The sequence below is a fragment of the Salminus brasiliensis genome, chromosome 11 (assembly GCF_030463535.1).
Source record: "Salminus brasiliensis chromosome 11, fSalBra1.hap2, whole genome shotgun sequence".
Lineage (NCBI taxonomy): Eukaryota > Metazoa > Chordata > Actinopteri > Characiformes > Bryconidae > Salminus > Salminus brasiliensis.
In genome coordinates, this window is record NC_132888.1 from 5,905,590 (window position 1) to 5,927,778 (window position 22,189).

The 22,189-nt window shown below is 41.3% G+C and overlaps 1 protein-coding gene across 7 annotated transcripts in view; it reads left to right on the forward strand.

The window, feature by feature from the left end:
* Positions 1-22,189, forward strand: part of frya (furry homolog a (Drosophila)) — a 143,235-nt gene that overhangs the window by 69,931 nt on the left and 51,115 nt on the right. For all 7 annotated transcript variants that reach the window (XR_011980601.1, XM_072691491.1, XM_072691488.1 and 4 more), the window contains exons 17-29: positions 198-305; positions 2,282-2,537; positions 4,219-4,401; positions 4,722-4,805; positions 6,695-6,954; positions 8,012-8,201; positions 8,843-8,967; positions 10,321-10,378; positions 11,499-11,590; positions 13,112-13,284; positions 15,857-16,017; positions 19,050-19,160; positions 21,527-21,681. Coding sequence is in view for 6 of the 7 variants with exons in the window: in XM_072691491.1 (XP_072547592.1) it covers positions 198-305; positions 2,282-2,537; positions 4,219-4,401; positions 4,722-4,805; positions 6,695-6,954; positions 8,012-8,201; positions 8,843-8,967; positions 10,321-10,378; positions 11,499-11,590; positions 13,112-13,284; positions 15,857-16,017; positions 19,050-19,160; positions 21,527-21,681 (1,956 nt within the window). In the remaining variant the exon portion in view is untranslated. The remainder of the gene's footprint in view (positions 1-197; positions 306-2,281; positions 2,538-4,218; positions 4,402-4,721; positions 4,806-6,694; positions 6,955-8,011; positions 8,202-8,842; positions 8,968-10,320; positions 10,379-11,498; positions 11,591-13,111; positions 13,285-15,856; positions 16,018-19,049; positions 19,161-21,526; positions 21,682-22,189) is intronic.

Sequence of the window (22,189 nt, forward strand, 5' to 3'; positions counted from 1 at the left end):
TTGTTAAAATATTCAGTACAAAAGTTCTTAAGAGAACCAGCAGTGTTTCTTTTTTGGTATTGCTCCAAAGAGGCACTGCAGGCCCGAACTCACTGACTGATAACACTCCCACACTCCTAACTTAGCCAGTTGTGTAATGCTGGATTAATGTTGCTGAATTTGAATGAACTATGCGTGACTCTTATGTTCTTTGGCAGGGGTGAGAGGAAACCCAAGATTGACCTGTTCAGGACGTGTGTGGCTGCCATCCCACGCATTCTGCCTGATGGTATGACCAAGCTGGAGCTCATTGACCTGCTAGCTCGGTAAGTATGTGTGTGTGTGTGTGTGAGTTTGTTTTCCAGTGTCAGGGAAATGAATGTCCTGACTTTGAAGGACTAAACTAAAACATTAAGACAAGCAAAATGCTCTGGAGCCATTTGAGGTCTTACTGGAGTGCAGGCTATTGGGATGCTTGCCTTAAGGGGTCCATTGATATCCACTGAAAACCACCTGTTCAGCAGTTTACCTACAGCAGTTCAGGGAAGGGGCAATACAGAACAGTCAATAAGAACAGAGCTCATTAATGGTCTGGAGTCTACAACACACACATAGCTTGTCTAATCCCTGTAGAGTAGAGGTACAGCCAATAAAATAGGAGGACTTACTGAAGCAGATAAACATGAGCCCATGGGCACCATGCTGCCAAATGCAAGGCATGGGCTAGAGGGGTGTAAAGCCCCCCAGAATTGAGCTGTTGATCTCCAGTGCTTTTGGGATGAGTGTGGGAATTGGGGATGAGGAGATGAGGTGGTGATCATCCAAAATCCTGACCTTACTAATGCTCTTGTTGCTGATTGCAATCAAATCCTCACAGCAATGCTCCTTCATCTATTAGAAGTCCTTCCCTGGACAGTAGAGACAGTTCCCCCAATACAATCAGGAAATACCAGGTCCATATATTTGTCCATATATATATACACACCATATACATAAATACACTATATACATATATTGAGACTATGTAGGTCCTGACATTGTATAAAAACAAGCCCATGTGTGTGTTTATGCAGTTGTTTAGATACTGAGAAAAGAGATGGAGATAAACAGAGGCAAAGAAATGACCAAAGGCTCGCCCTCCCTAGCAAATACACCACTGGTCAGGTTTCTCAGAGGCTTCTCAGAAACGTGAGCTTCTCCTGGCCTACAGATGAACTGGTCGGCTCAGTGCAATCTGAGCAGTTGACTGGTCTAATTGGACCTAATTCCTCATGTTTAAGACATTAGGTCAGCCAGGCTCGCTTGATTGCAGGGGATCTTTCTGTGAAGCTTCAGTGCAGCCTGTGCCGTAAGGAGAGACCCTGGAAAAGCCCATTATTTAGAAGTGCTGAAACACAAAGCTCTGTTTAGGAAAGGGTGGATTTAGAAGGCAGGGTGTACTGTTCCAGCTAGAGATATCCCAATCCGATCCAGGCATGTTGTAATGAAGCGAGGGGCAGCTGCTTTTAACCCGATCCAGCTCCGATCCTTTGTTTTTACCACTGTGTTCTAGCAGATGCTCTCTGGCATCCTTTAGACACCACAAACGAACATTATTCAGAGTCCACAGCAGTAAAGAGCGCTCCTAGAAGGTAACAGAACTAGAACAGTGGAACATTTAAACCTAATGCAACTTTCGCAGTGAATTTAAGGGACTTACTTTTAATTGTTTGTCTGTTTTCATGAAAGCGATGTGGGGCACAACAGCATAGACTAAGGCACTGCCCACATGAACCATGGATTCCTTGTTCGAATCCAGGGTCATGCTGCCTGCCATCAGCAGCCAGAGCCTGAGAGAGCACAATTGGCCTTGCTCTCTCTGTATGTGTAGATGTCTCTCTCTCTCTCTCTCTCTCTCTCTCTCTCTCTCTCTCTCTCTCTCTCCACATCACTCACAGTCTGTGGGCATCTCAGCTAGCCTGGCGCTTCCCTATGAGCGTGTTGGTTGCCCGGTGATGTTGCTACAGGGTCAGTTTATAAAGAGGTGGTAGTTGGTTGCACGTGTATTGGAGGAGACGTGTCAGTCTCCACCCTTCCAGCGTTGGGAGCATTACATGTGATTACAGGGGGAGAGTATGACTGAGTGGGTTCCCCACATTTTTTATACATTTCAGTTTATTTTATATAATATTATATATAAAATGATATGTATAAAAAAACTTGTAGAACTACATTACTTTTGAATAAAATCTCCAAAGCCTCTCAAGAGATCCCCGGCTAATATTTGACCATCACCTCTGACCTGTTGTGCTCTCATTTGTAGGTTGACCATCCACATGGATGATGAGTTGCGTCTCATAGCCCAGAATTCCCTCCAGAGTCTGCTAGTGGACTTCTCCGACTGGAGAGAGGAGGTTCTGCTGGGCTTTAGCAGCTTCCTTCTGCGCGAGGTGCAGGACACGCACCAGGCCCTGCTGGACTCCTCCATCAAACTGCTCCTCCAGCTCCTCACGCAATGGAAACTGGCCCTGCTCGCGTCCAACAAGGGCCTGGACACCGCTAAGATCTGTTCTGCTGAGGTACTGTGTGGAGACAGTTATATTTATCCATATCACCATGGTTACAGTGCAGACTGTGATGGGTGTTGGTCATCATGATGATGATAGAGTGTCTTTGGTTAGCTTTGGTAATGATAAATAATAGGGGGTGGGTGGACATGTGATGGACGTGTGCTTTCCGAACAATCAATCAAATCTAATCTTTTACAGCTTATTTTTAAATGTTTTGTTGGTAATGGGTCATTAGAAGGATTCTGCTACTCATGTCTTTCCCATCAAAAATCCAATTAAACTCTAGTGGAAATATCCAGCAGACTAAGGCGCTGACACAATGATCTGAGGATCGCCGGTTCAAATCCCGGGTCATGCTGCTTGCCATCAGCAGCCGAAGTCAGAGAGAGCACAATTGGAGTTGGTCTATGACACTTCCTCCTCCCACATCTTTACTAGTGTGATGTTGGACAGCACAGGTGTCTGTTAGCTGATCTGTCGGAGATGGGAAGCCGTGCTGTTTTTCACCAGCAGTTGGAAAAGAGGCACTGGCTGGCTTCACATGTGTAGGAGGAGCATGTGCTAGTCTTCAACCTCCTAGTGCTAGGTGGCATTTCTAGTGATGGGAGTTTGCTGGGGGTTGGTCTTCTAAATTGGGTGGAGAATTGGGGTAAATTAAAAATAAAATTTGATTTAAAAATCCATTAAAAATGTCTTTATTTCAATTTCTATAGAACAGATTCTCCTGAAACGGTCCCGGCAATGTTCAAAACAGGCAATTTCTAAGTACAAATAATGGATAATGATGTAATGATGTACGGAGCACCCTAGTCAGAGCGGGGCCTGGTTAGCTGCTCTCCAAAAGGCCAGAAAATTAAGGTGTGTGTGCAGTGACACCCAAAAAATATGGTCTTAGTGGATGCGTCATCATATGAAAGCCTTTTATGCGTGCTCACAACAAAATACGGCATCAGACGTTTTCAAAGGAATAGCCAAACAAGCCTGATGTATTTTCAATAGAACTTTTTGGCTGCAGTGGACAATGGTATGTGTCCAACTGTTAGGCACAGAGATGGAGATTGGTCATGCTTTGGGCCTGTGTTGCAGCCCAACTGTGGCACAAGGAACATTTCAGTGGTAAAGAATGAATTTAATGAAACACCAGCAAATTCTGGACACAAATGCCACAACACACTTGCCTTCTCTACAGCAGGATAATGATCCTTAACACACCTCAGAATCCACTGACTACCTAAAGAGGTGCAGGACGGAAGCTTTGCCATGGCCCTCACAGCAGTCCCCAGAATCCATAATCCCTACCCAAGGACTGGAAGCATTAGGCAATGGGAAAAATCGCACAGACAAGAATTAGAGGACTCTTAGCTGCTACAGAAAGCCTTTACAAGCTGGGATACTCGCTGCTAAGGTGGCACTGAGAAGTACTGACCATGCAGGGTGGCCAAAATATTTGCTGTTGATTTTAAACTGTAAAAGATGGATTTATAAAATATTAAAAATGCTTAAAATATTAAAGAAATACATATTCAACTTCATGTCTTTTGGTCTTTGGTCTTAGCTATTCTCTGCATCCAAAATTTACACCAGGGGTGCCAAAACTTTTGCATTATCACTACATAAGAGTATTAATTACAGATACTCACATCATCTGTTGTATTAAAACAAACCTGTGTGTATTTATGTATTACTACAGCTGCTGCAGGGTGGCTCCAGCTCCAGGCTTGTTCCCGAGCGTGCCCCTCACTTCGCTGTCCTTCATGCTCTGGAGGGTTTGGCTCTGGTACTGCTGTGCTCTTGCCACACGGCCACACGCAAACTGGCCGTGGCCATCCTCCGAGAGGTTCGCCTCATCCTCCTGACCACCGGACACAGTGAGGTCAGGTTGAAATGTCTCTCAAACATTGCAGCTTCTCTAGAAGTGTCTACTTATGCACTAATGGCCGGTGTTGGACATAGAAGATCACGTTTAACTGGCCTTAAAGGAATGGCTTGACCAAGTAATGCGTATGTGGCTAGCAGCGGGCCACCAGTTAGCATCTCGTCTAGAAAACAGCGAGGTTTTTGCATGACAGCGATGATATATGACTGGTTGTAAAGAAGGAAGCTCTTACAGGCTGAGAAGCTGTCCAGTGTAAACACAGCGCTGCTTGTTTATGAAAGCTGGCTTGTAGGTGATGTTTGTGTATGTTTGTGCAGGAGGATGAGCGGCCCATGCTGGACGTGCTGGATCAGGTGAGCCCGGTGGTCCTGGAGAGTTTCGCCCATGTGGTGAGAGACTCGGTGAGTAGCTCTTTATACCTGAGCGTTTTTTTTTTGTGCTGTGCTGAGGGAGGCAGTGCTGCAGCTAAACAGAAGCAGCTTCAGTACAGCCACAAAGTCACCTCTGTTCAGAGTCGAGGCGAATTTGTATTTGGCTGCAGTTTAATGCTCAGACTGTATGCTTCCACTGTCCGCAGCACTACATGGTGATCCTTCATCAGGGAGAGTTTGTATAACCCAGATTTCACTGAACATGTAGACAGTATTTCAGGATTTCAGAACTGAACTGTTCCTAATAGATGCACTGTGATCAGGCATGCCCTTCCACATGTTTAAGCTGGCAAAAGTATCAGAGATTCATTAAGAAATTCACTGATCTTCCCTGGTACTGTATATCATGTTGGATCTCGAACGCAACATAAAGTCTAGAGTCATGGTGGAGTAAAGCTTTGACCTTATGCTCTTGTTTAATGAAATAACTGGTCTGCAAGCATGATCAACCTGACCTGGCTAGACTACCATGTTGACCATGCTGCCTGACCATTTACATTTATGGCATTTAGCCGACGCTCTTATCCAGAGGCTGAACAGTGTAGTGTTAGGAGTCTTGCCCAAGGCCTCTCATTGGTGTAGTGTAGCATAGTCACCCAGACCAGGAATCGAACCCTGGCCTCCCACATGGTGTGGTAATTCACTGGCAGATAGTGGTGTTAACACCATACCAGCAATAGCAAGCCAGTCGACCAGCATCACCAAGCAGGATGACCAGCATGGCCGAGGTTGACCACACTCAAATAAAACACGCGCTATGCTGGTCATGAGCTGGTTAACCAGCTAGTTTACCAGCACAGGGTACATTTTCATCTGGATGACCAGCTTTTCAAATACCTTGACCATCAAAGATCAGCTTAGACCTGAAACCAGCTATTACAATTATGTAATAATATAATTTCTTACATAGATTGTAACCCCCCCTTTAAGTGTTCATAATGAATGATAGTTTATTACTATTCTAAAGTTAAATAAATCAATAAATAAAATGATTTAAAATAAAGAATTTATTTATTATTTCTACAGATTTTAGATTTTTTTCTGTACCATTTCATCATTTTCAGTATCTTTATTTTTCTTGTTATTTCATGATAACAAGTTAATTTATCAGGATAACAAATGTTGTTTTTTTAAAGATATAAGTTGTTTTTCTCATCATCATGAGATATCAAGGTTTCTTTGTTTTGACAAATATGTTGTGATCATGAGAAAACTTTTCTTATCTGGAAATCACAAGAAACATAAATTATTATTGATAGAAAAACACTTTAACTAATATGGATGTAATTAAGTTAATTTATTAATTAATCATTAATTTATTAATGCATTTATATTGTTAGGTTTTGAATTTTCTGCTCCAAAAAAATACTCAAATAAACATTAGTGAAAAGATGTTATTGCCAGAATACTGGAAAATTACATTTTGACTAAAATGACATAAACTATGAGTTAATGAATATTACATTCATGTGTGTAAACCTTCTTTTATTGTAGAAATTGTTTTGAATTTAGACTTCTCTCGTTGTTTTCTTTGGTAGGCCTAGTTAAAAACTAACCCTGCTGTGTGGAGGCTGGATTGTAACCTGGCTAGCTCTCGTTAGGACTTAGTTATATTCTCTGAAATGCTGCTGTTTTGCAGCCACAGCCATAGACAGAGGGATTAAAAATGATATAGATGTGAATTCTGTGACTTCTTGAATTTTTGAACTGTAGTTACACATTACCCTGTGTTAAAAGGCTAACTTACTTACAACCATTTGAATTTCTTTTAGTGATCTCTATGAGTGTGAGAGTTGATAGTGTAGAGCTGCTCCTGCTCCCTCACTGATGAAAGTGCTCTCCTCCTCCTCCTCCTCCAGGCGTCGGCACCAGTGGGCCAGCAGGCCGATTTGCAGTGGCTGGTGGAGTGGAGCGGGGGTCTCCTCAGTAGCCACTATGATGTGCTCAGCCCGTCACGGGTATGGGTGGTTGCCCAGTCAGTGCGGGACCCCTGGGCTCTGTGCCTCTTCAGCCTGCTGCGACAGGAACACCTGCCCAAACACTGCCCCACAGCCCTGAGCTACGCCTGGCCGTACGCCTTCACCCGCCTGCAGCTGCTCATGCCTCTGATAGAGCCCAGGTGTGGTATATAATTCATACAGTTTACTCACAGATACACACAGTAGTACTGTACAGAGGCTCCTAATCCCATTATTATACGTCACATCTCTCAGCAATAAGAGAGTGTTTACTGTAGAAACTCCAGATCCCACTAGAACAGATGCAGATACACACTTCTCAGAACTTCTCATTCTGAAGAAAGTAGGTGAGATCCGGTGAGATCCGGTGAGATCTGGTGAGATCTAGTGAGCTAGTCTGAAGGGCAAAGCTGCAAGGTTTCCCCTGGACACACCCATGTATTCCTTTACAAATATAAGCTGGGAGACTGGGTGGAGCGACATCTGATTATGACATCTAATACATGTCATGCAAAAACCTCATATCTCCAAAATGGTGATTTTACAGGAGACTTTCAATGGAAGTCCAGAAAATATTTTTTTTGTTATTTTGGAGTATTTCTATTGGTCCTTTCCTCATGAACCAATGTTAAAAACAACTACATAATACAATAAAAAAGTCATAATAAATAACAAAAAAAGGCTTGAACCCGTGAATCCTAGGCTTAAAAATATACACATATTATAATTATGCATATATTCCTAAACGCCAAAAACAAAATACACATTGCACTTAATGCTCCTCTACAAATGTGTTTTTAGTGCCTTAATGCCACTTCTGGCACGTCTGCTATGAAAGTAGTGGGAGATACTCAATCCCACACACATCTGCTAAAAAGGCCCCCTCTCCCCAGCAGCTCTTTAAGACCTTCTGCTATTAACAGCATTGCTAAAGCCTTCTCCAGCAAGTTTTCACATCTATTTAAGCTACTGACACTGAGACTGTTCATACTGCACTTGCCTGTTGTCCTAATAGTAGGCTTAGGAGGGGCCCTATTGAGCAACACTCTCCGCACAAATCACATGGGGCTAAGCCATCTCAAATCAACCCACGTTTACCTCACTTTACCTTATTTTATCATCTTACCTCTTATTATATAACCTCATCTTTCTTGTGCCGAACACATGGTCAGATAAGGCACCATCCTGACAACACCATGTTTTTCCCTAATCGGTTAGCAATCCAGCTAATGCTAAGAAGACGAGTTCGGCAGGCTCAGGGGACACCTACGTGGCTCTGTGGAGGAACTACCTGATCCTGTGCTTCGGTGTGGCTAAGCCGAGCATTATGAGCCCCGGCCACCTCCGAGCCTCCACTCCTGAGATTATGACCCCTACCAGTGACAGCAGTGGCGGCTATGACAACAAGGTGAGTTTTGTCCGGTTATGTAACAGGTCATAAATTAAGCTCCTGACTGAGTTACAGCCACTGTCACTACACTACATTATTTACGGGCAGGCCTGGTCCTAGAGTCCTACTTGTCTTTATCCAGTGTCATTATGTGAAAGTGAGAAATTCATAATATAATTTAATTTATTTGAAAAAATAATAATTTAATAAGATATATATATATTATATATATATTATTTTTTCAAAGAAATTAAATTTTATATATATATATATATATATATATATATATATATATATTGTTAGTGGATTTTTTATAGTTTATTTTGTATTTTATATATTTATATTATATAAATTTTCTGTACAATTTTAAATACATATTTTAAAAACTATAATATTAATATATTAATTATTAATTATATATTATATATTAATATTAATTATAATATATATATATTTCAAGATGGACAAATTGATCTTTCATAATGTTACATACTTAACAGCGAGTGTGATAACAGCGAGTCATTCAGTGTCAGAATGAGTGAGTAGAATTTGCTGAGCAACTTAAAATGATTTGGGTATCTGTAGGTACCTATAATGTATCTAATTCCTCTCATCCAGTTCATTCCTTCACTATACTGCCTGTATGTGTTCTGCCTCAGGTCGTTGGGACTCCGTCAGTAGCGTGGCTCCTCAAGCAGCTGGTTCCTCTCATGCGCTCTGAAAGCATTGAGATCACCGAGGCGCTGGTGTTGGGCTTTGGCCGCACCAACTCTCTGGTCTTCAGGTATTGCTCACCAACTTCTGAACCTGGCTTAGCTGCTTTATAGCTGATTATAGGTAGCAGTTATTGGTTAGGGCTACATGCATGAAAATCACGCTGATCATATGAAATGCATTAAAATTATTACTCAAAATTGTTGTTTTTGATAATGTATTTTATTTAAAGTTACATTGTTTAAAGTTAGGCCGCCGAGGTCACCACCCATCTTGAAAAGTTTCCCCCCCCCCCATATACTAATGTGCCACAAACAGGAAGTTAATATCACCAACCATTCCCATTTTATTTAGGTGTATCCATATAAATGGCCCACCCTGTAGAGTATAGTAGAGTATAGAATAGTATATTATATAGAATTTAAATTTAGTGTAGTATAGTATATTATATAGAATATTGTAGTATAGTATATTAAATAAAATATTAGTGCAGTATATCATATTATTGGGATTTGATAGTATAGTATAGTATAGTATAGTATAGTATATAGTATAGTATATTTAGTAAGCTCTATGAGTACATAACTTAATATATGACTTCTAGGTTTCTAGGGTGAGGAACTGAAGTATGGGCACATGTGCAGGCCTTTAGGGTTTTATAAGGTTGGTGTGCAGATTTCGAAATTCATTGTCTGGCTAGTTTCCTTTTATAGCCAGGTTTTACAATTGCCATGAAATTGCAGCCACATTGCTTCACATGCTTAAAAACACAGTGAAATAAGCAGAGACGTAGCACAGAGAAGTGTGCCCGCGGGTTGTGTTCCTTGGTAGAACTTGTGTTGTTTTTGTGTAATATGCCATCATTCATGCCTGTCTCAGATAATTCACATACTTGCCATGGTTTGGAATCCTGTACCTCCCCACAGTAAGCTCTGCACAGTTCCCACAGTGTGGAAGTGGACTGGTTTAAAAGCACACCTAGGAAGATGTTCGTTGATCATGTTCTGGGTGGAATAAACCTTTTTAGGGGAGACAGCATGACAACCTTTTTAGGGGAGACAGCATGACACAGTCCAGTCCAGTTGTGGATAGTAATGTGATTAAGTGTGCTTAGATCTGTCTCTTTGGACGGATTGAAACCAGACATAAAGACCTGATTATTTTCAGACTCAACATGAACCCTAGACCGTTTTGGCTTTGGCCTGTTTCCGTAGCTTATTTAGTTCTCAGTCAATTTAATTTTAGATCAGATATCCCTTACTCCGAATAAACATACAGTACAGACCTAACGGCTCATAAAAAGATTCATTTCCCGGAGTCATTAAAGTATTAATGGGAATAAAAATGATTGCGGGTCAACTCTGACGCTGTATTGATTCTTCATCTGGACTGATTCGATCATTTTGATGTGTTTTCCCTGCAGAGAGCTAATAGAAGAACTGCATCCTTTGATGAAGGAAGCTTTGGAAAGGAGGCCTGAGGTCAGTGTTTATAGCTTTAGTGGTCACTGTGCAGGTCTCATGTTAGATTAAATGTTTAACATCCTCATAAACGCAGCAGAAAATTGGTTAGCCAAAAGTAAGCATGCTCCCTATTCTTAGCCAGTGGAGCATAAGAAGCACAGTGTGTAAGAGATACCCTAGTATCCAGTGGCAAACCATGACTATTAGACTTTGGCCTTCAGTTCAGGCCACAAAAGTCCAAACTTGGCCCAGTAATGTATAGTACTGCCAATTTCTGTTCAGCAATGCTAATTTCTGCTAGCCCTGCAATGGGATCACAGTATTTTGTTAGCGCAATGCTAACGCCAATGCACTGGAGCATTTTTTTTTAGCTGTTCTAGATTAAAAGCAAGAACTCTTAACACTTGGTTTGAAGCTTGTTGCAGGAGTTCATCGTGTAACATGTAGCAGGACAAAAGTATTGGGACGCTTCTCATTGTTTCTTCCGACATCAAGGGTATTAAAAAAAAAAAGTTAATCCTGTTAATAAATTTAATAAAAAGTTAATAAATAACTGTCTCTACTGTCCAGGGAAGAAGGCTTTCTTCTATATTTTGGAACATGGATTTGATTGCATTCAGCAACATAAGCACTAATTAGGTCAGGATGTTGGATGATCACCATCCCCAACTCCCCTACTCATCCCAAAAGTATTGAATGGAGCATCATCCATCATTCCAGAAAACACGGTTGTTCCACTGCTCCACAGCTGCTCAGTGCTGGCGGGCTTTATACCCCTCTAGCCCACACCTGACTTTAGGCAACATGGTGCCAATAGGTTCATGTTTATCGGCCATCGATAAACATGGTATGGTTCGTTATTCTCTAGATGAAGGCCTGAAAGGGTTTGAGGCTTGAGGGTTTCCATTCTGCTGGTATCCTCTGTACCTCATGGCTTCTCAGTGTGGATATGGAACCTGTTAATATAACCTAACTGTAAGTCTTGGCTGTTTATAGTTATGGCAGCTCATCATGTTAGAATAGCCTAATTTTGGCTAGAAGAAGCCGGATGAATATCCTTTACATTCTCAGTGTGTTCAGCACTCTGATCAGTAGGCCTGTAAGGGTAGCATAACTGATAAATGTGCCCATGTTTCAGAATAAGAAGCGCAGGGAGAGGAGGGATCTGCTGAGATTGCAACTGCTCCGGATCTTTGAACTGCTGGCCGACTCTGGGGTCATCAGTGACAGGTAAGAGGACGATAAACACATGTGCTGTTGTGCTGCATTTGAGGTTTTGGCATCACTTTACTTGGATGGTTGATTGTAAATGCCTCGTAGATGCTCACCTGACACTCAACTAACATTTAAATTAATGTCTATTCAATACAACTGAGCTCCAAGTTAAATGTAAATGACTGTCTATTGAATGTAGCACTACACCTAACCTTAACCCTAATCTTAACTGTGGTCTTGAATTAACCCTAATCTTAACCGTAGTCTTAAATCAACCCTTAATCCTAACCCTACTCTAAACCCTATCCTTAACCTAAACCTTCAATCTAACCCTAACCCTAACCATAACCTTAACCTTGAATCAATCCTCGAGCCTAGCCCTAACCTAAACCTTAACTGTAGCCTTGAATCAACCATTAATCCTAACCCTTAACCTAAACCTTAACCTTGAATCAACCCTTAATTCTAACCCTTACCTTAACCTAGATCTTAACCTTAGCCTTAACCTTTAATCAACACCTAACCTTAACCCTAACCCTAACCTTAACCTAGACCTTAACCTAAACCTTAACTTTAACCTTAAATCAACTCTTAATTCTAAACTTAGCTGAAACCTTAGACTTGAATCCCTTGAATCAACCCTTAATCCTAACCTTAACCTTAACCTTAACCTTGATTTTACCCCTTAACCTTAACCCTAATCTTAATTTTACCCCTTAACCTGAACCTTAACCTTAATCTTAACCTTAACCTTAATCTAAACCTTAACCTTAGCCTTAATCTTGATTTTACCCCTTAAAATTAGCCATAATCTTAATCTAATCCTTAACCTGGAATCAACACTTAATCTTAACCTTAGCCTTGAATGAACCCAAAACCCCCAAATTCACCAAAACCAACCAACCTACGGTTAGCGTTAATGTTAGGGTTAGATTTAAGGTTTAGGTTAGGATTAGGTCTAGGGTTAGGATTTAGGGTACCTGTCAGGGTATGGTTAAATTTCAGGGTAGGGTTAAGTTTAGGGTTAGGATTAGATGCAGGGTTACATTCAATAGACAGTCATTTACATTCAGTTTAGAGTTCAGTTGCATGTAAGAGACAAATTCCAGACAAAATGGTCATGTATTACAAGTGATAGATATTTCTGATGATCTTAGAGTAGAGCTTCCTAACCTGGAGACAATTCTGAGAAAATGGGACCTTTAACAACAATACAAGACCTGGTAAACCAGCAAAACACGGAATCTGAAAGCTTCCAAGGAGAAGATCAGGCCTCCACTCTCACTTTAGATCTGAAAACATCTAAAGGGCTCTGTTTCCATCCTTCCACTGTGAGAAGATGACTCAGTGCTGTTGGAAATCCAACTGCTGAAGCTGCTGCTGTTTTCAGAACAATGGACCACCATGCCTCCAAGCATTGTTGAATGTGAAGGGTGGTGTCTGACTTTTCCACAGTACTGTAGACTACCTTTAACAAATTACTCTCTCTCTCTCTCTCGCTCTCTCTCTCTCTCTCTCTCTCTCTCTATTTCCCAGCACTAATGGAGCACTGGAACGTGATACTCTCGCTCTGGGCGCTCTCTTTCTGGAATACGTGGACCTGACCAGAATGCTTCTGGAAGCTGAGAATGATAAAGACGTAGAGATTCTCAAAGACATCCGAGCCCACTTCAGCGCCATGGTGGCCAACCTCATACAGTGTGTGCCTGGTGAGGAGCAGCATTCACACTGCTTATGAATAAAAGAACCTGTTGAATTGGGCTGTTAGGATGGGATCTGTATATGGCTGAATATGAATGCACACAATATCTAAACACTCAAATTCATGAAGCCTTTTCTGTCTGGCTCTTGTTCAAACTCTGCTCCATGAAATTAATCATTATACTAGTAAAAGCTCACTTATTCAGTGGAACACAACAATGCTCCTGATTTTTTATTGATCAGCTGAGACTGTGCGAGCCCAGAGTGTGTTTCAGACAAATGGCAGCTAAAGTGTAACAGAAATCAGGCAGTGACGGTAAATTGCAGTAAATAGATTATATATTAATATCTATTTTGTTCCCAACTTGTTATTACTGACAAATCTAATTTGCAAAGATGAGTTATTTTTTACATTTTCTCAAAATGTCTGACTCAGAATTATGTTTTTTGACATTGCTTTTTTAATTGAAAGTTTAGAAGTTATTTCTCCAGTTGCTGTTTTGTGATGCAATGTTTAAATAAATCAACCCTTAGTTTCAGAAACGGGTTGAAAGAATTAAAAAAACATTTATGAAATAAACGTAAAAAAAATGAAGGTAGGTAAAACATCCAAGATAATGGAAGATTAAAAGAGAATAAAATAAAACAAATTAAGATTTAAGTAGTAAGAGAAACAATCAAATAGACAAAAACAGAAATAGAAATAAATAAAACAGAATTAAATGAATAAACATTAGGAGAAAAAAGGTAAAATATGATATGAATATGTCATATGTAAAAAATAACACTAACTTTAATATACATTAGCCAAAGTAAGATAAAATAAATAAATAAATAAAATAGAAGACAAGTAAGACCAAATGAGGAAACTAAAATGTAGGAAAATAAATAATAATAATAATAATTATAATAATAATAATAATAATATATTGAAATACTAGGCAAAATAATAATAAAAAATAATATTTATTGTTCAAAGAATGAAAAAAAAAAAAAAAAACATACGAATTTAAATCAAGTAAAGCAGTTACAGGTAGAGGTGAGTGGAGTGGAGGTGGTTAAAAATATAAAAGTTTAAAATGACTGAGTGACACCAGCAAACCTTATAAATAGTTCAGTAGTCTCTAACCTGAATGTTCTGATATATTGTGCATTGTGCAACTTTCACTTTCCAGATTTCTGTTCAGACGACCTGTCCTAACATCCTGAGCTTGGTCACTTACAAAACCAGTGTCTCGTTTCCACTGTTTGGGAATGGGAATCCATTGCTAGGCAACAGTCCGCCTCTGTCTGCATGAGCGCTGACGTAGTTCTCCATTTAAACCCAGCAGACCATTCCTAAAATAGCAGGGGATTAGGAGAGCGACTTCAGGGGACAAATGGCGGGTCACACTGTCCCAAAACATAACCAACCATTCTAGAGTTCCTCATGAAGAGATGAAGAGGAAGTGACAGGGATCAGGATCTGGAATGGATCCCGTTTCAAACCGAAATGCTAAAGTCACTAAAAGCAGCCATTCAGCTACAGCTAAATCATAATTTGGGCCTATAGCCAGCATTTAGCTCTGAGATGGCATTCATAGCACATTTTCATAGCTGACAGTCGGTCAGAACAGTGTCAGATACCACATTAGGATGTCTGTGTGAGACTTTGATTTCCTACCTTGAGGCCTTAATGATTGAGGCATGTAGATTGGAGCTAATTAGTGAGGTATAAGCTTCCATTACTTAGCTACATTAGCCTCACATCTTTGACATTTATATTTTACGTATCTTTGGTTGGGTTGAAAAAAGCTCAGATGTAACTTTACAAGCCTTTTTACAACCCTGTTACTTCACCTCTTTACCTTTTTGGTTGGTTAATGGCTCCAGCGACCAGCGACGGCTGACCGAACCCCTGTAGTATTAATGTTGCTGTTGGAGCTGGTTAGCTTTTAGCCTTGCCCCGACTCGCCCCCCTCAGTTTTACAGTCTTACTGGTAAAAAGAATAAGCAGGCACTTTCTCTTCTTGATGTGAGTGTAGCTCCAGTTTGGTTCAGCTGTGCTCTGCTTTTTGAGGGAGCGGACGATAAAGAGAAGAGGTGGTAAAAGCCGGCCTGCTAGCATTAACTTTTAGCCTAGATCCCTGTTTGTCCCCCTTGGCTTTCGCAGACACTGGTAGAAAAAAAGCAATCGTCACGAGGCCTGGTTCTCGTAGAGTCTGGAGGTGATGAGGTACTCCAACAACACTCCAGCAAGTCACTGTTGTGTTTGACCATGTCACCTATGCACTGCAGTGTTGTGTGGTGGGCTTGGTTAATGTAAATCATGGCGAAGTCAAGACTGTGATGTAAGAGTTTTGGGGTTTTGGAATCGGCCCGTTTTCCAGCTCTGTTTTGGTTCTGCTGGATGTTTTTTGAAGGAGGAACAGCAGTGTTTAAGGTTAATGGCTTGTCACCTCCACGTACCACACTCTAATTATTTAACTATGCCAAGATCAATACAGGCTTCTATATTAGGGTCTCTTGGGGCCCTGATCTCTTTGCACATGCTAAGTAGATGTGATTAAAATTCTCTGTCTCGCCCCTTCTGTCTTTCAGTGCACCATCGGCGCTTCCTGTTCCCTCAGCAGAGTCTGCGCCATCACCTCTTCATCCTCTTCAGCCAGTGGGCCGGCCCCTTCAGCATCATGTTCACACCCCTGGATCGTTACAGCGACAGGAACCATCAGATTACTAGATACCAGTACTGTGCCCTGAAGGTAAGCAAGGCTGCTCTAGTTGCACAGCTCGTTTACATTCATCGAGGCAAATCTTGGGGATAAAGAGTTGGAAAATTGTCACGTCAAACCCTCATGAACATCACCAGTGGACATCAGGGGAAAAGCTGAACATGAGGGTAATTTAGGATGGGCGTTTTAATTCCAAGATAAGGCTTTGGTCAGAGGAATGTAGTTTTAGGAGCCAAAAGACTCTGATTAGTGTTGAATGGTGTACTTGGCTGGTTAGGGAATTGGAAGACTGCCATAAGAAAGGTGGTGTTGTAGCCCCACAATGGCACTCTCTCTCCAATCCATGAAGGCCATTAATTGGCATCAAGCTTTTAAAACAGGCCACTTTACACTACATTACAGCACTTTAGCCCCTCCCACTCTTATTGAAGTTGTAATACGTAATGCGGTAGTAACTCTCCCTAAACCAGCCACTGCCTCTTTTCGAACTGCCGCCAAGGAAAGCACCAGGTCTCCAGCTAGCCAGCTAACATTCACCTGTGCTGGCCAGACACTTAAGAGTAATGCGGAGACAGAGCGCCATCTACCCACCTGGAGAGAGCACGGCCAATTGTGCTCTCTCTGACTCCGGTTGCTGATGGCAAAGCGGCACGGCTCGGATAAGACCACTGAGCCACTAGGAACCCCACTTGATCTCTATTGTTGATGAGGCACAACACAAAGCAACCCAGCCAATCATGACAGAGGCCATTTAATCATTAATAATATATATTAATGATTAAATAATTTACATCACTCTTAAAGGCACAGCATCAAAAACAGCCTTTTTAAATCTAAAGGATGGTGAAAGACAAGGAAATGGTCATGATACAATAACGTATGATCACATTTGATACATATCACCCCACAAAAGTCATAGGTGGCACTTAAAACATTAGGTATCTTGATTAAGGAGTTGAAAATCTGAAGCTCTTGAAACACTGAGAAGAGCATTATTCTCATGTTCTCAGTGCTGATATTTCCAGCCAGGGGCTAATTTTAAACACCTCCTGTCCGTTGCTAATCGTGGCTGCGGAAATTAACTGTGCTATCTTTGTCCTCCTGAGTCCACATATAGACCTGGATATGGAGTAGGAGGGTGCCCTGGCCATTTATAACTCCAGCTGTGTGTTGGGCCGCACATAGGCCTACATACTGTAGAGGTAACAGAGGGTTCAATGGGTGGCATGGGTGGAAGTCCAGCCTTGATGACATGTGTGTTTGTTATGCATTGTGGCCTCCTGTTCATGATGTCAGTGCCGCTGAGTGATGACACGTAAACAAACACTCTGTGTCTGGTGTGTGTCTGGGCAGGAGGTGGGAATGGTCGCTATGGGCTATTCAAGCCTGGTCTTGTGTATATGGTATGGGTGTGTGTCTGTGTGTCTTCAGCATCCTGAGCTTCCCTTTACCTCTATTCAGTGAGAGGGTTTGTAAGATGAACTTCTGCAGCTCTGTGAGTGAGGTGTGTAATTTCAGAGCCTTCAGATGGCTAAAAACATAAAGTAGAACATGATATGAGGGAATGGGAGTGTGTTCTTCGCTCCGCTTCGTTTCTATAGCCTCTGCCTCTTGGCCATGAGGGTCTTATGTTTCTCAAAGCATAGGTGAGAAATCCCCCTGGTTTCCTCTTCACAAAAGCTGCTTTATTGTTTACTTCCCAGTAAAATGCTGCACTACTGTATGTGTCATGGCTAAACATGTCTTACTATACTGTAACTCAGTCTTATGCTGCATAATATGGATTAAAATAGTGAATTAATACATGACCTGCATTATTTTGACCCTGGGCTCACCAGTCTTATCCACAAAGAGTCTGCATGTTTTTAGTCCAACCAAGCAGGAGAACATCTTATGTAAGCAATTACATGACTACCAACACTGAAACCAAATGAATAAACCAGTGATAAGACCCCACCAAGCAGGCACTAACGGTCTGTACGAGCTGGAAGACGTCAATTTAATTTTAGTTGAAAATTTACATTGTACGGATATTGAATTTTGGTTGGAAATTAAAGCCACATATCCATCAATAACCACATTAGTTTAACACCAAGCTCCAACGTTAGACAGACATTGAACAGTGGTTGGAAGTAAAAGTTACATATCCATCAAAAACCAACATTAGGTTGACCTTGACCTTCAGTGTTAGGCAGACTTTTGGTTAACAATCAAATCTACATATCCATCAAGAACCAATACTGGGTTACATTAAGCTCAAACATTAGACAGATGTTGAACTGTGGTTGGCAATCAAACCTACATATTAATCAAAAATCAACATTAGGTTGACATCAAGCTCCAACGTTAGACAGACATTGAACAGTGGTTGGAAGTAAAAGTTACATATCCATCAAAAACCAACATTAGGTTGACCTTGACCTTCAGTGTTAGGCAGACTTTTGGTTAACAATCAAATCTACATATCCATCAAGAACCAATACTGGGTTACATTAAGCTCAAACATTAGACAGATGTTGAACTGTGGTTGGCAATCAAACCTACATATTAATCAAAAATCAACATTTGGTTGACATCAAGCTCCAACATTAGACAGATGTTAAATTTTGGTTGGAAAACAAAGTCACAAATCAATTGAAAAAACATTACATTAACATGTACATTACAGATGTTAGACAAACATTGGACTTTGGTTGGAACGTTTGGAAGATGTTGAATTTTTGGTTACCCCACGAGACTCGTGGGACCATGTTGGGAAATATGTGGAAAAGGAAAATCTTCCCGCTATAGCAGCAGTGAGGAATGGTTGGGAAGCAGCTTGTTTAGAAAAGTTTGAAGACGGAGAAAAAACATCAAAGCAGTGTGAGGTGGTCATCAAGGCCAGAGCAGGACCTGCTCAATACTAACACTCGTGATTGTCTTTTTTTTATATATATATTTCACTGGATGTTTAGTTGGGTTTCTGTGATCATTAGACAAAGCAACGTCTGAGCGATTCTTCTTGCCTGATCAGAACTTAGTGGAGGAGATACTAAACATGTCTTCCTCTCTGTTCCTCTTAGGCCATGTCCACTGTACTTTGTTGCGGCCCCGTGTTTGACAATGTGGGCCTCTCTCCAGACGGCTACCTATACAAGTGGTTGGACAACATCCTGGCCTGTCAGGATCTGAGGGTATGTAGTCAGTCATTCATTACATGGCTGGTCTGAAATGGAAAAAGGCCTAAATATGGCCAAGGTTCACTCACACCATTTACCTACTACTTCATACAGTCTCAAAAACCACATAAGCAAGTCTATTAGAGGTTTTCTCAGCATAGTTTGAGACAAGTCTAGCATCCTAATTGTTGAACTATCAAACACAGCATTTGTCCTCAGAAAGACTAATGAAATCTAATCAGTTGGTGAATACACGAAAGATTAATGTAGTCCAGAGGAAATGTAAACTATTAGAGTCAGAAGACCTCACACGTTCAACCAAAAGGCAAAACTTAGGAGAACTTACACTATATGTAAAAGTTTGTGGACACCCCTTCTAATGAATTCATTCAGCTACTTTAAGTTGAACCCATTGCTCACACAGATGTGCAGTTGAACTCATGCACAGCTTGTCTAGTCCCTGTAGAAAAGTACTGCCAATAGAATAGGACTCTCTGGAGCAAATAAACATGAACCTGTTGGCACCATGCTGAGTGGGCTAGAGGGGTATAAAGCCCCCCAGCATTGAGCTGTGGAGCAGTGGAAGAACTGTGTCCACTGGAATGATAGATGGTGCTCCATCCAGTCCGTTTGGTCCTGTTGGAGGACTTGAGGATGAAGTGGGGTGGTGATCATTCAACATCCTGAGCATTTACAAATGCTCTTGTTGCTAAATGCAATCAAATCCTCACAGCAGGGCTCCAGAATCTAGCAGAAAGCCTCATCTGGACAGTAGAAGTAGTAGTAGTTACTTAAAAGGTAATAAGGAATAAACCTTAATACTCTTGAGTGAGCAGGCCTGGGATTTTGGGCCCCGCGGCTCAACAGTTTTGCCAAAATACTCCAAACCCCCCACTCCCACGGAGCCCCTGTGAGCAGGTGTCCAAATATTTTTGTCCATATTAATTTATATTGTATTGATTATGTATTACTGGCCACATACTAGTATGTTCTATGTAATATGAGGGAAAACAGTGTTAAAATTATGTCTACGGTTAACTTACTAGCATCTTAAATTATTAGTCATCAACCTGTTTAGCAGAAATATTAGCTGTTGGTTACACTGTCTGCTGCTTTCTTTATCATCCTAGAATGACGTAAGATGTCAGTGGCGTAGGTGTGAAGCGTCACTGACAACTCATATGACAAAAATGCTAAAGCTAATGTTAGCAAATTCTGCTGGTTTGTCTAGGCAGGCAGATGGTTGGTGGTGGTTGGTAGGTGGTTGGTGTGGCCCAACAGAAAACACCACTACCTGCCAGTGAGCTATCACACCATGTAGGAGACCAGGGTTCGATTTCCCAGTCTGGGTGACTATGCTGTGCTACACAGATAAGAGTCATTGGGCCAACTTTGTAAGTTGCTCTGGATAAGAGCGTCAGCTACATGCATTAAATGCAAATGTAAGCGTGTGAGGAGTGTCCTGTTGCTCCAGCTCTCCTCTCCCACAGTGATCTAACATCACAACAGAATAATGTTTATTGATAAGACTAAAGATCTTGTATTTAAATTAATCAAGAATTCAATTTCCCTCATTTTTAGTGATTCAGGGATGGATACAAGGTCCCTTTACTTGTTAGCCTTGTTAAACTAAGAGCAGGACAGGCAGCAATGGTGATGTTTAACATAGCAGAGCAAGGTCTTTCATGCACAAAACCAAACCAGCCTAAAACAAATTCATATGTTTGTCTTAAACACGGACTGTGTGTTTAATCAGGTGTGTTGACTGAGTTCTAATCATGCATTTACTGAGTCAGATATATCGGTTCTTTAATGTGTGATATTTAGTTTGTAGTACTTTAAGAGGGTGCTCCTCCTCTAGCAAGCAAGATTACAAAGAACATACTAATATGTGGCCAGTAGTACATGTATATCAACTATATGGACAAAAATATTTGGACACCTGCTCACAGGGGCTCCGTGGGAGTGGGGGGTTTGGAGTATTTTGGCAAAACTGTTGAGCCGCGGGGCCCAAAATCCCAGGCCTGCTCACTCAAGAGTATTAAGGTTTATTCCTTATTACCTTTTAAGTAACTACTACTACTTCTACTGTCCAGATGAGGCTTTCTGCTAGATTCTGGAGCCCTGCTGTGAGGATTTGATTGCATTCAGCGTCAAGAGCATTTGTAAATGCTCAGTATGTTGGATGATCACCACCCCACTTCATCCTCAACTCCTCCAACAGGACCAAACGGACTGGATGGAGCACCATCTATCATTCCAGAGGACACAGTTCTTCCACTGCTCCACAGCTCTAGCCCACACCTGGCTTACAAGCTCTCAAATAGGTTCTGTAGTTACTCCACGTTTAAGCAGCAGTGCTGGTGGGTGTGTCTCTGCAGGTGCATCAGCTGGGCTGTGAAGTCGTGGTTCTGCTGCTGGAGCTGAACCCGGATCAGGCCAATCTGTTCAACTGGGCCGTGGACCGCTGCTACACCGGCTCCTATCAGCTGGCCTCGGGCTGCTTCAAAGCCATCGCTACTGTCTGTGGGAGCAGGTTGGTTGGTTTAGTTGAGACAACCATGTTTCCTTGCCTTTTTAAGTAAAAGAATGTAAGGGTTTGTTTACTAAGGTTGATTAAGGTGTTGTTCTTTTAGATCACTCCCATGAGTCCTGAACAACAGTCGCTCATAAAATTAGCAGATTGTAGTGAGCCTGTGTCCCGATCTCTCGACCCAAACCACATAATATCACCCTAATTAGTGTGTAGAACATACTGGACCACTGTTAGTATGGTGTTCAGTAGTGTAGTACATAAACTACAGAGTGGTGTGGTCTGGGATATGTTAGTATGATGGTCACTGTCACGCAGAAACCTCCTATTTTGTTTTTCGCTCCGTGAAATAATGTGAATCTGACAGTTGTTCTTTACAATGGGTCAGAATTTCTGATTGGTCAATGGACCAATAGAAATGCTCCAAAATCTTTTTACACTAAAAGTCAAGATTTGTTCTTCCTAGAAACTCTACAAATGCACATAAAATCACTCAATTACATTATAAGTA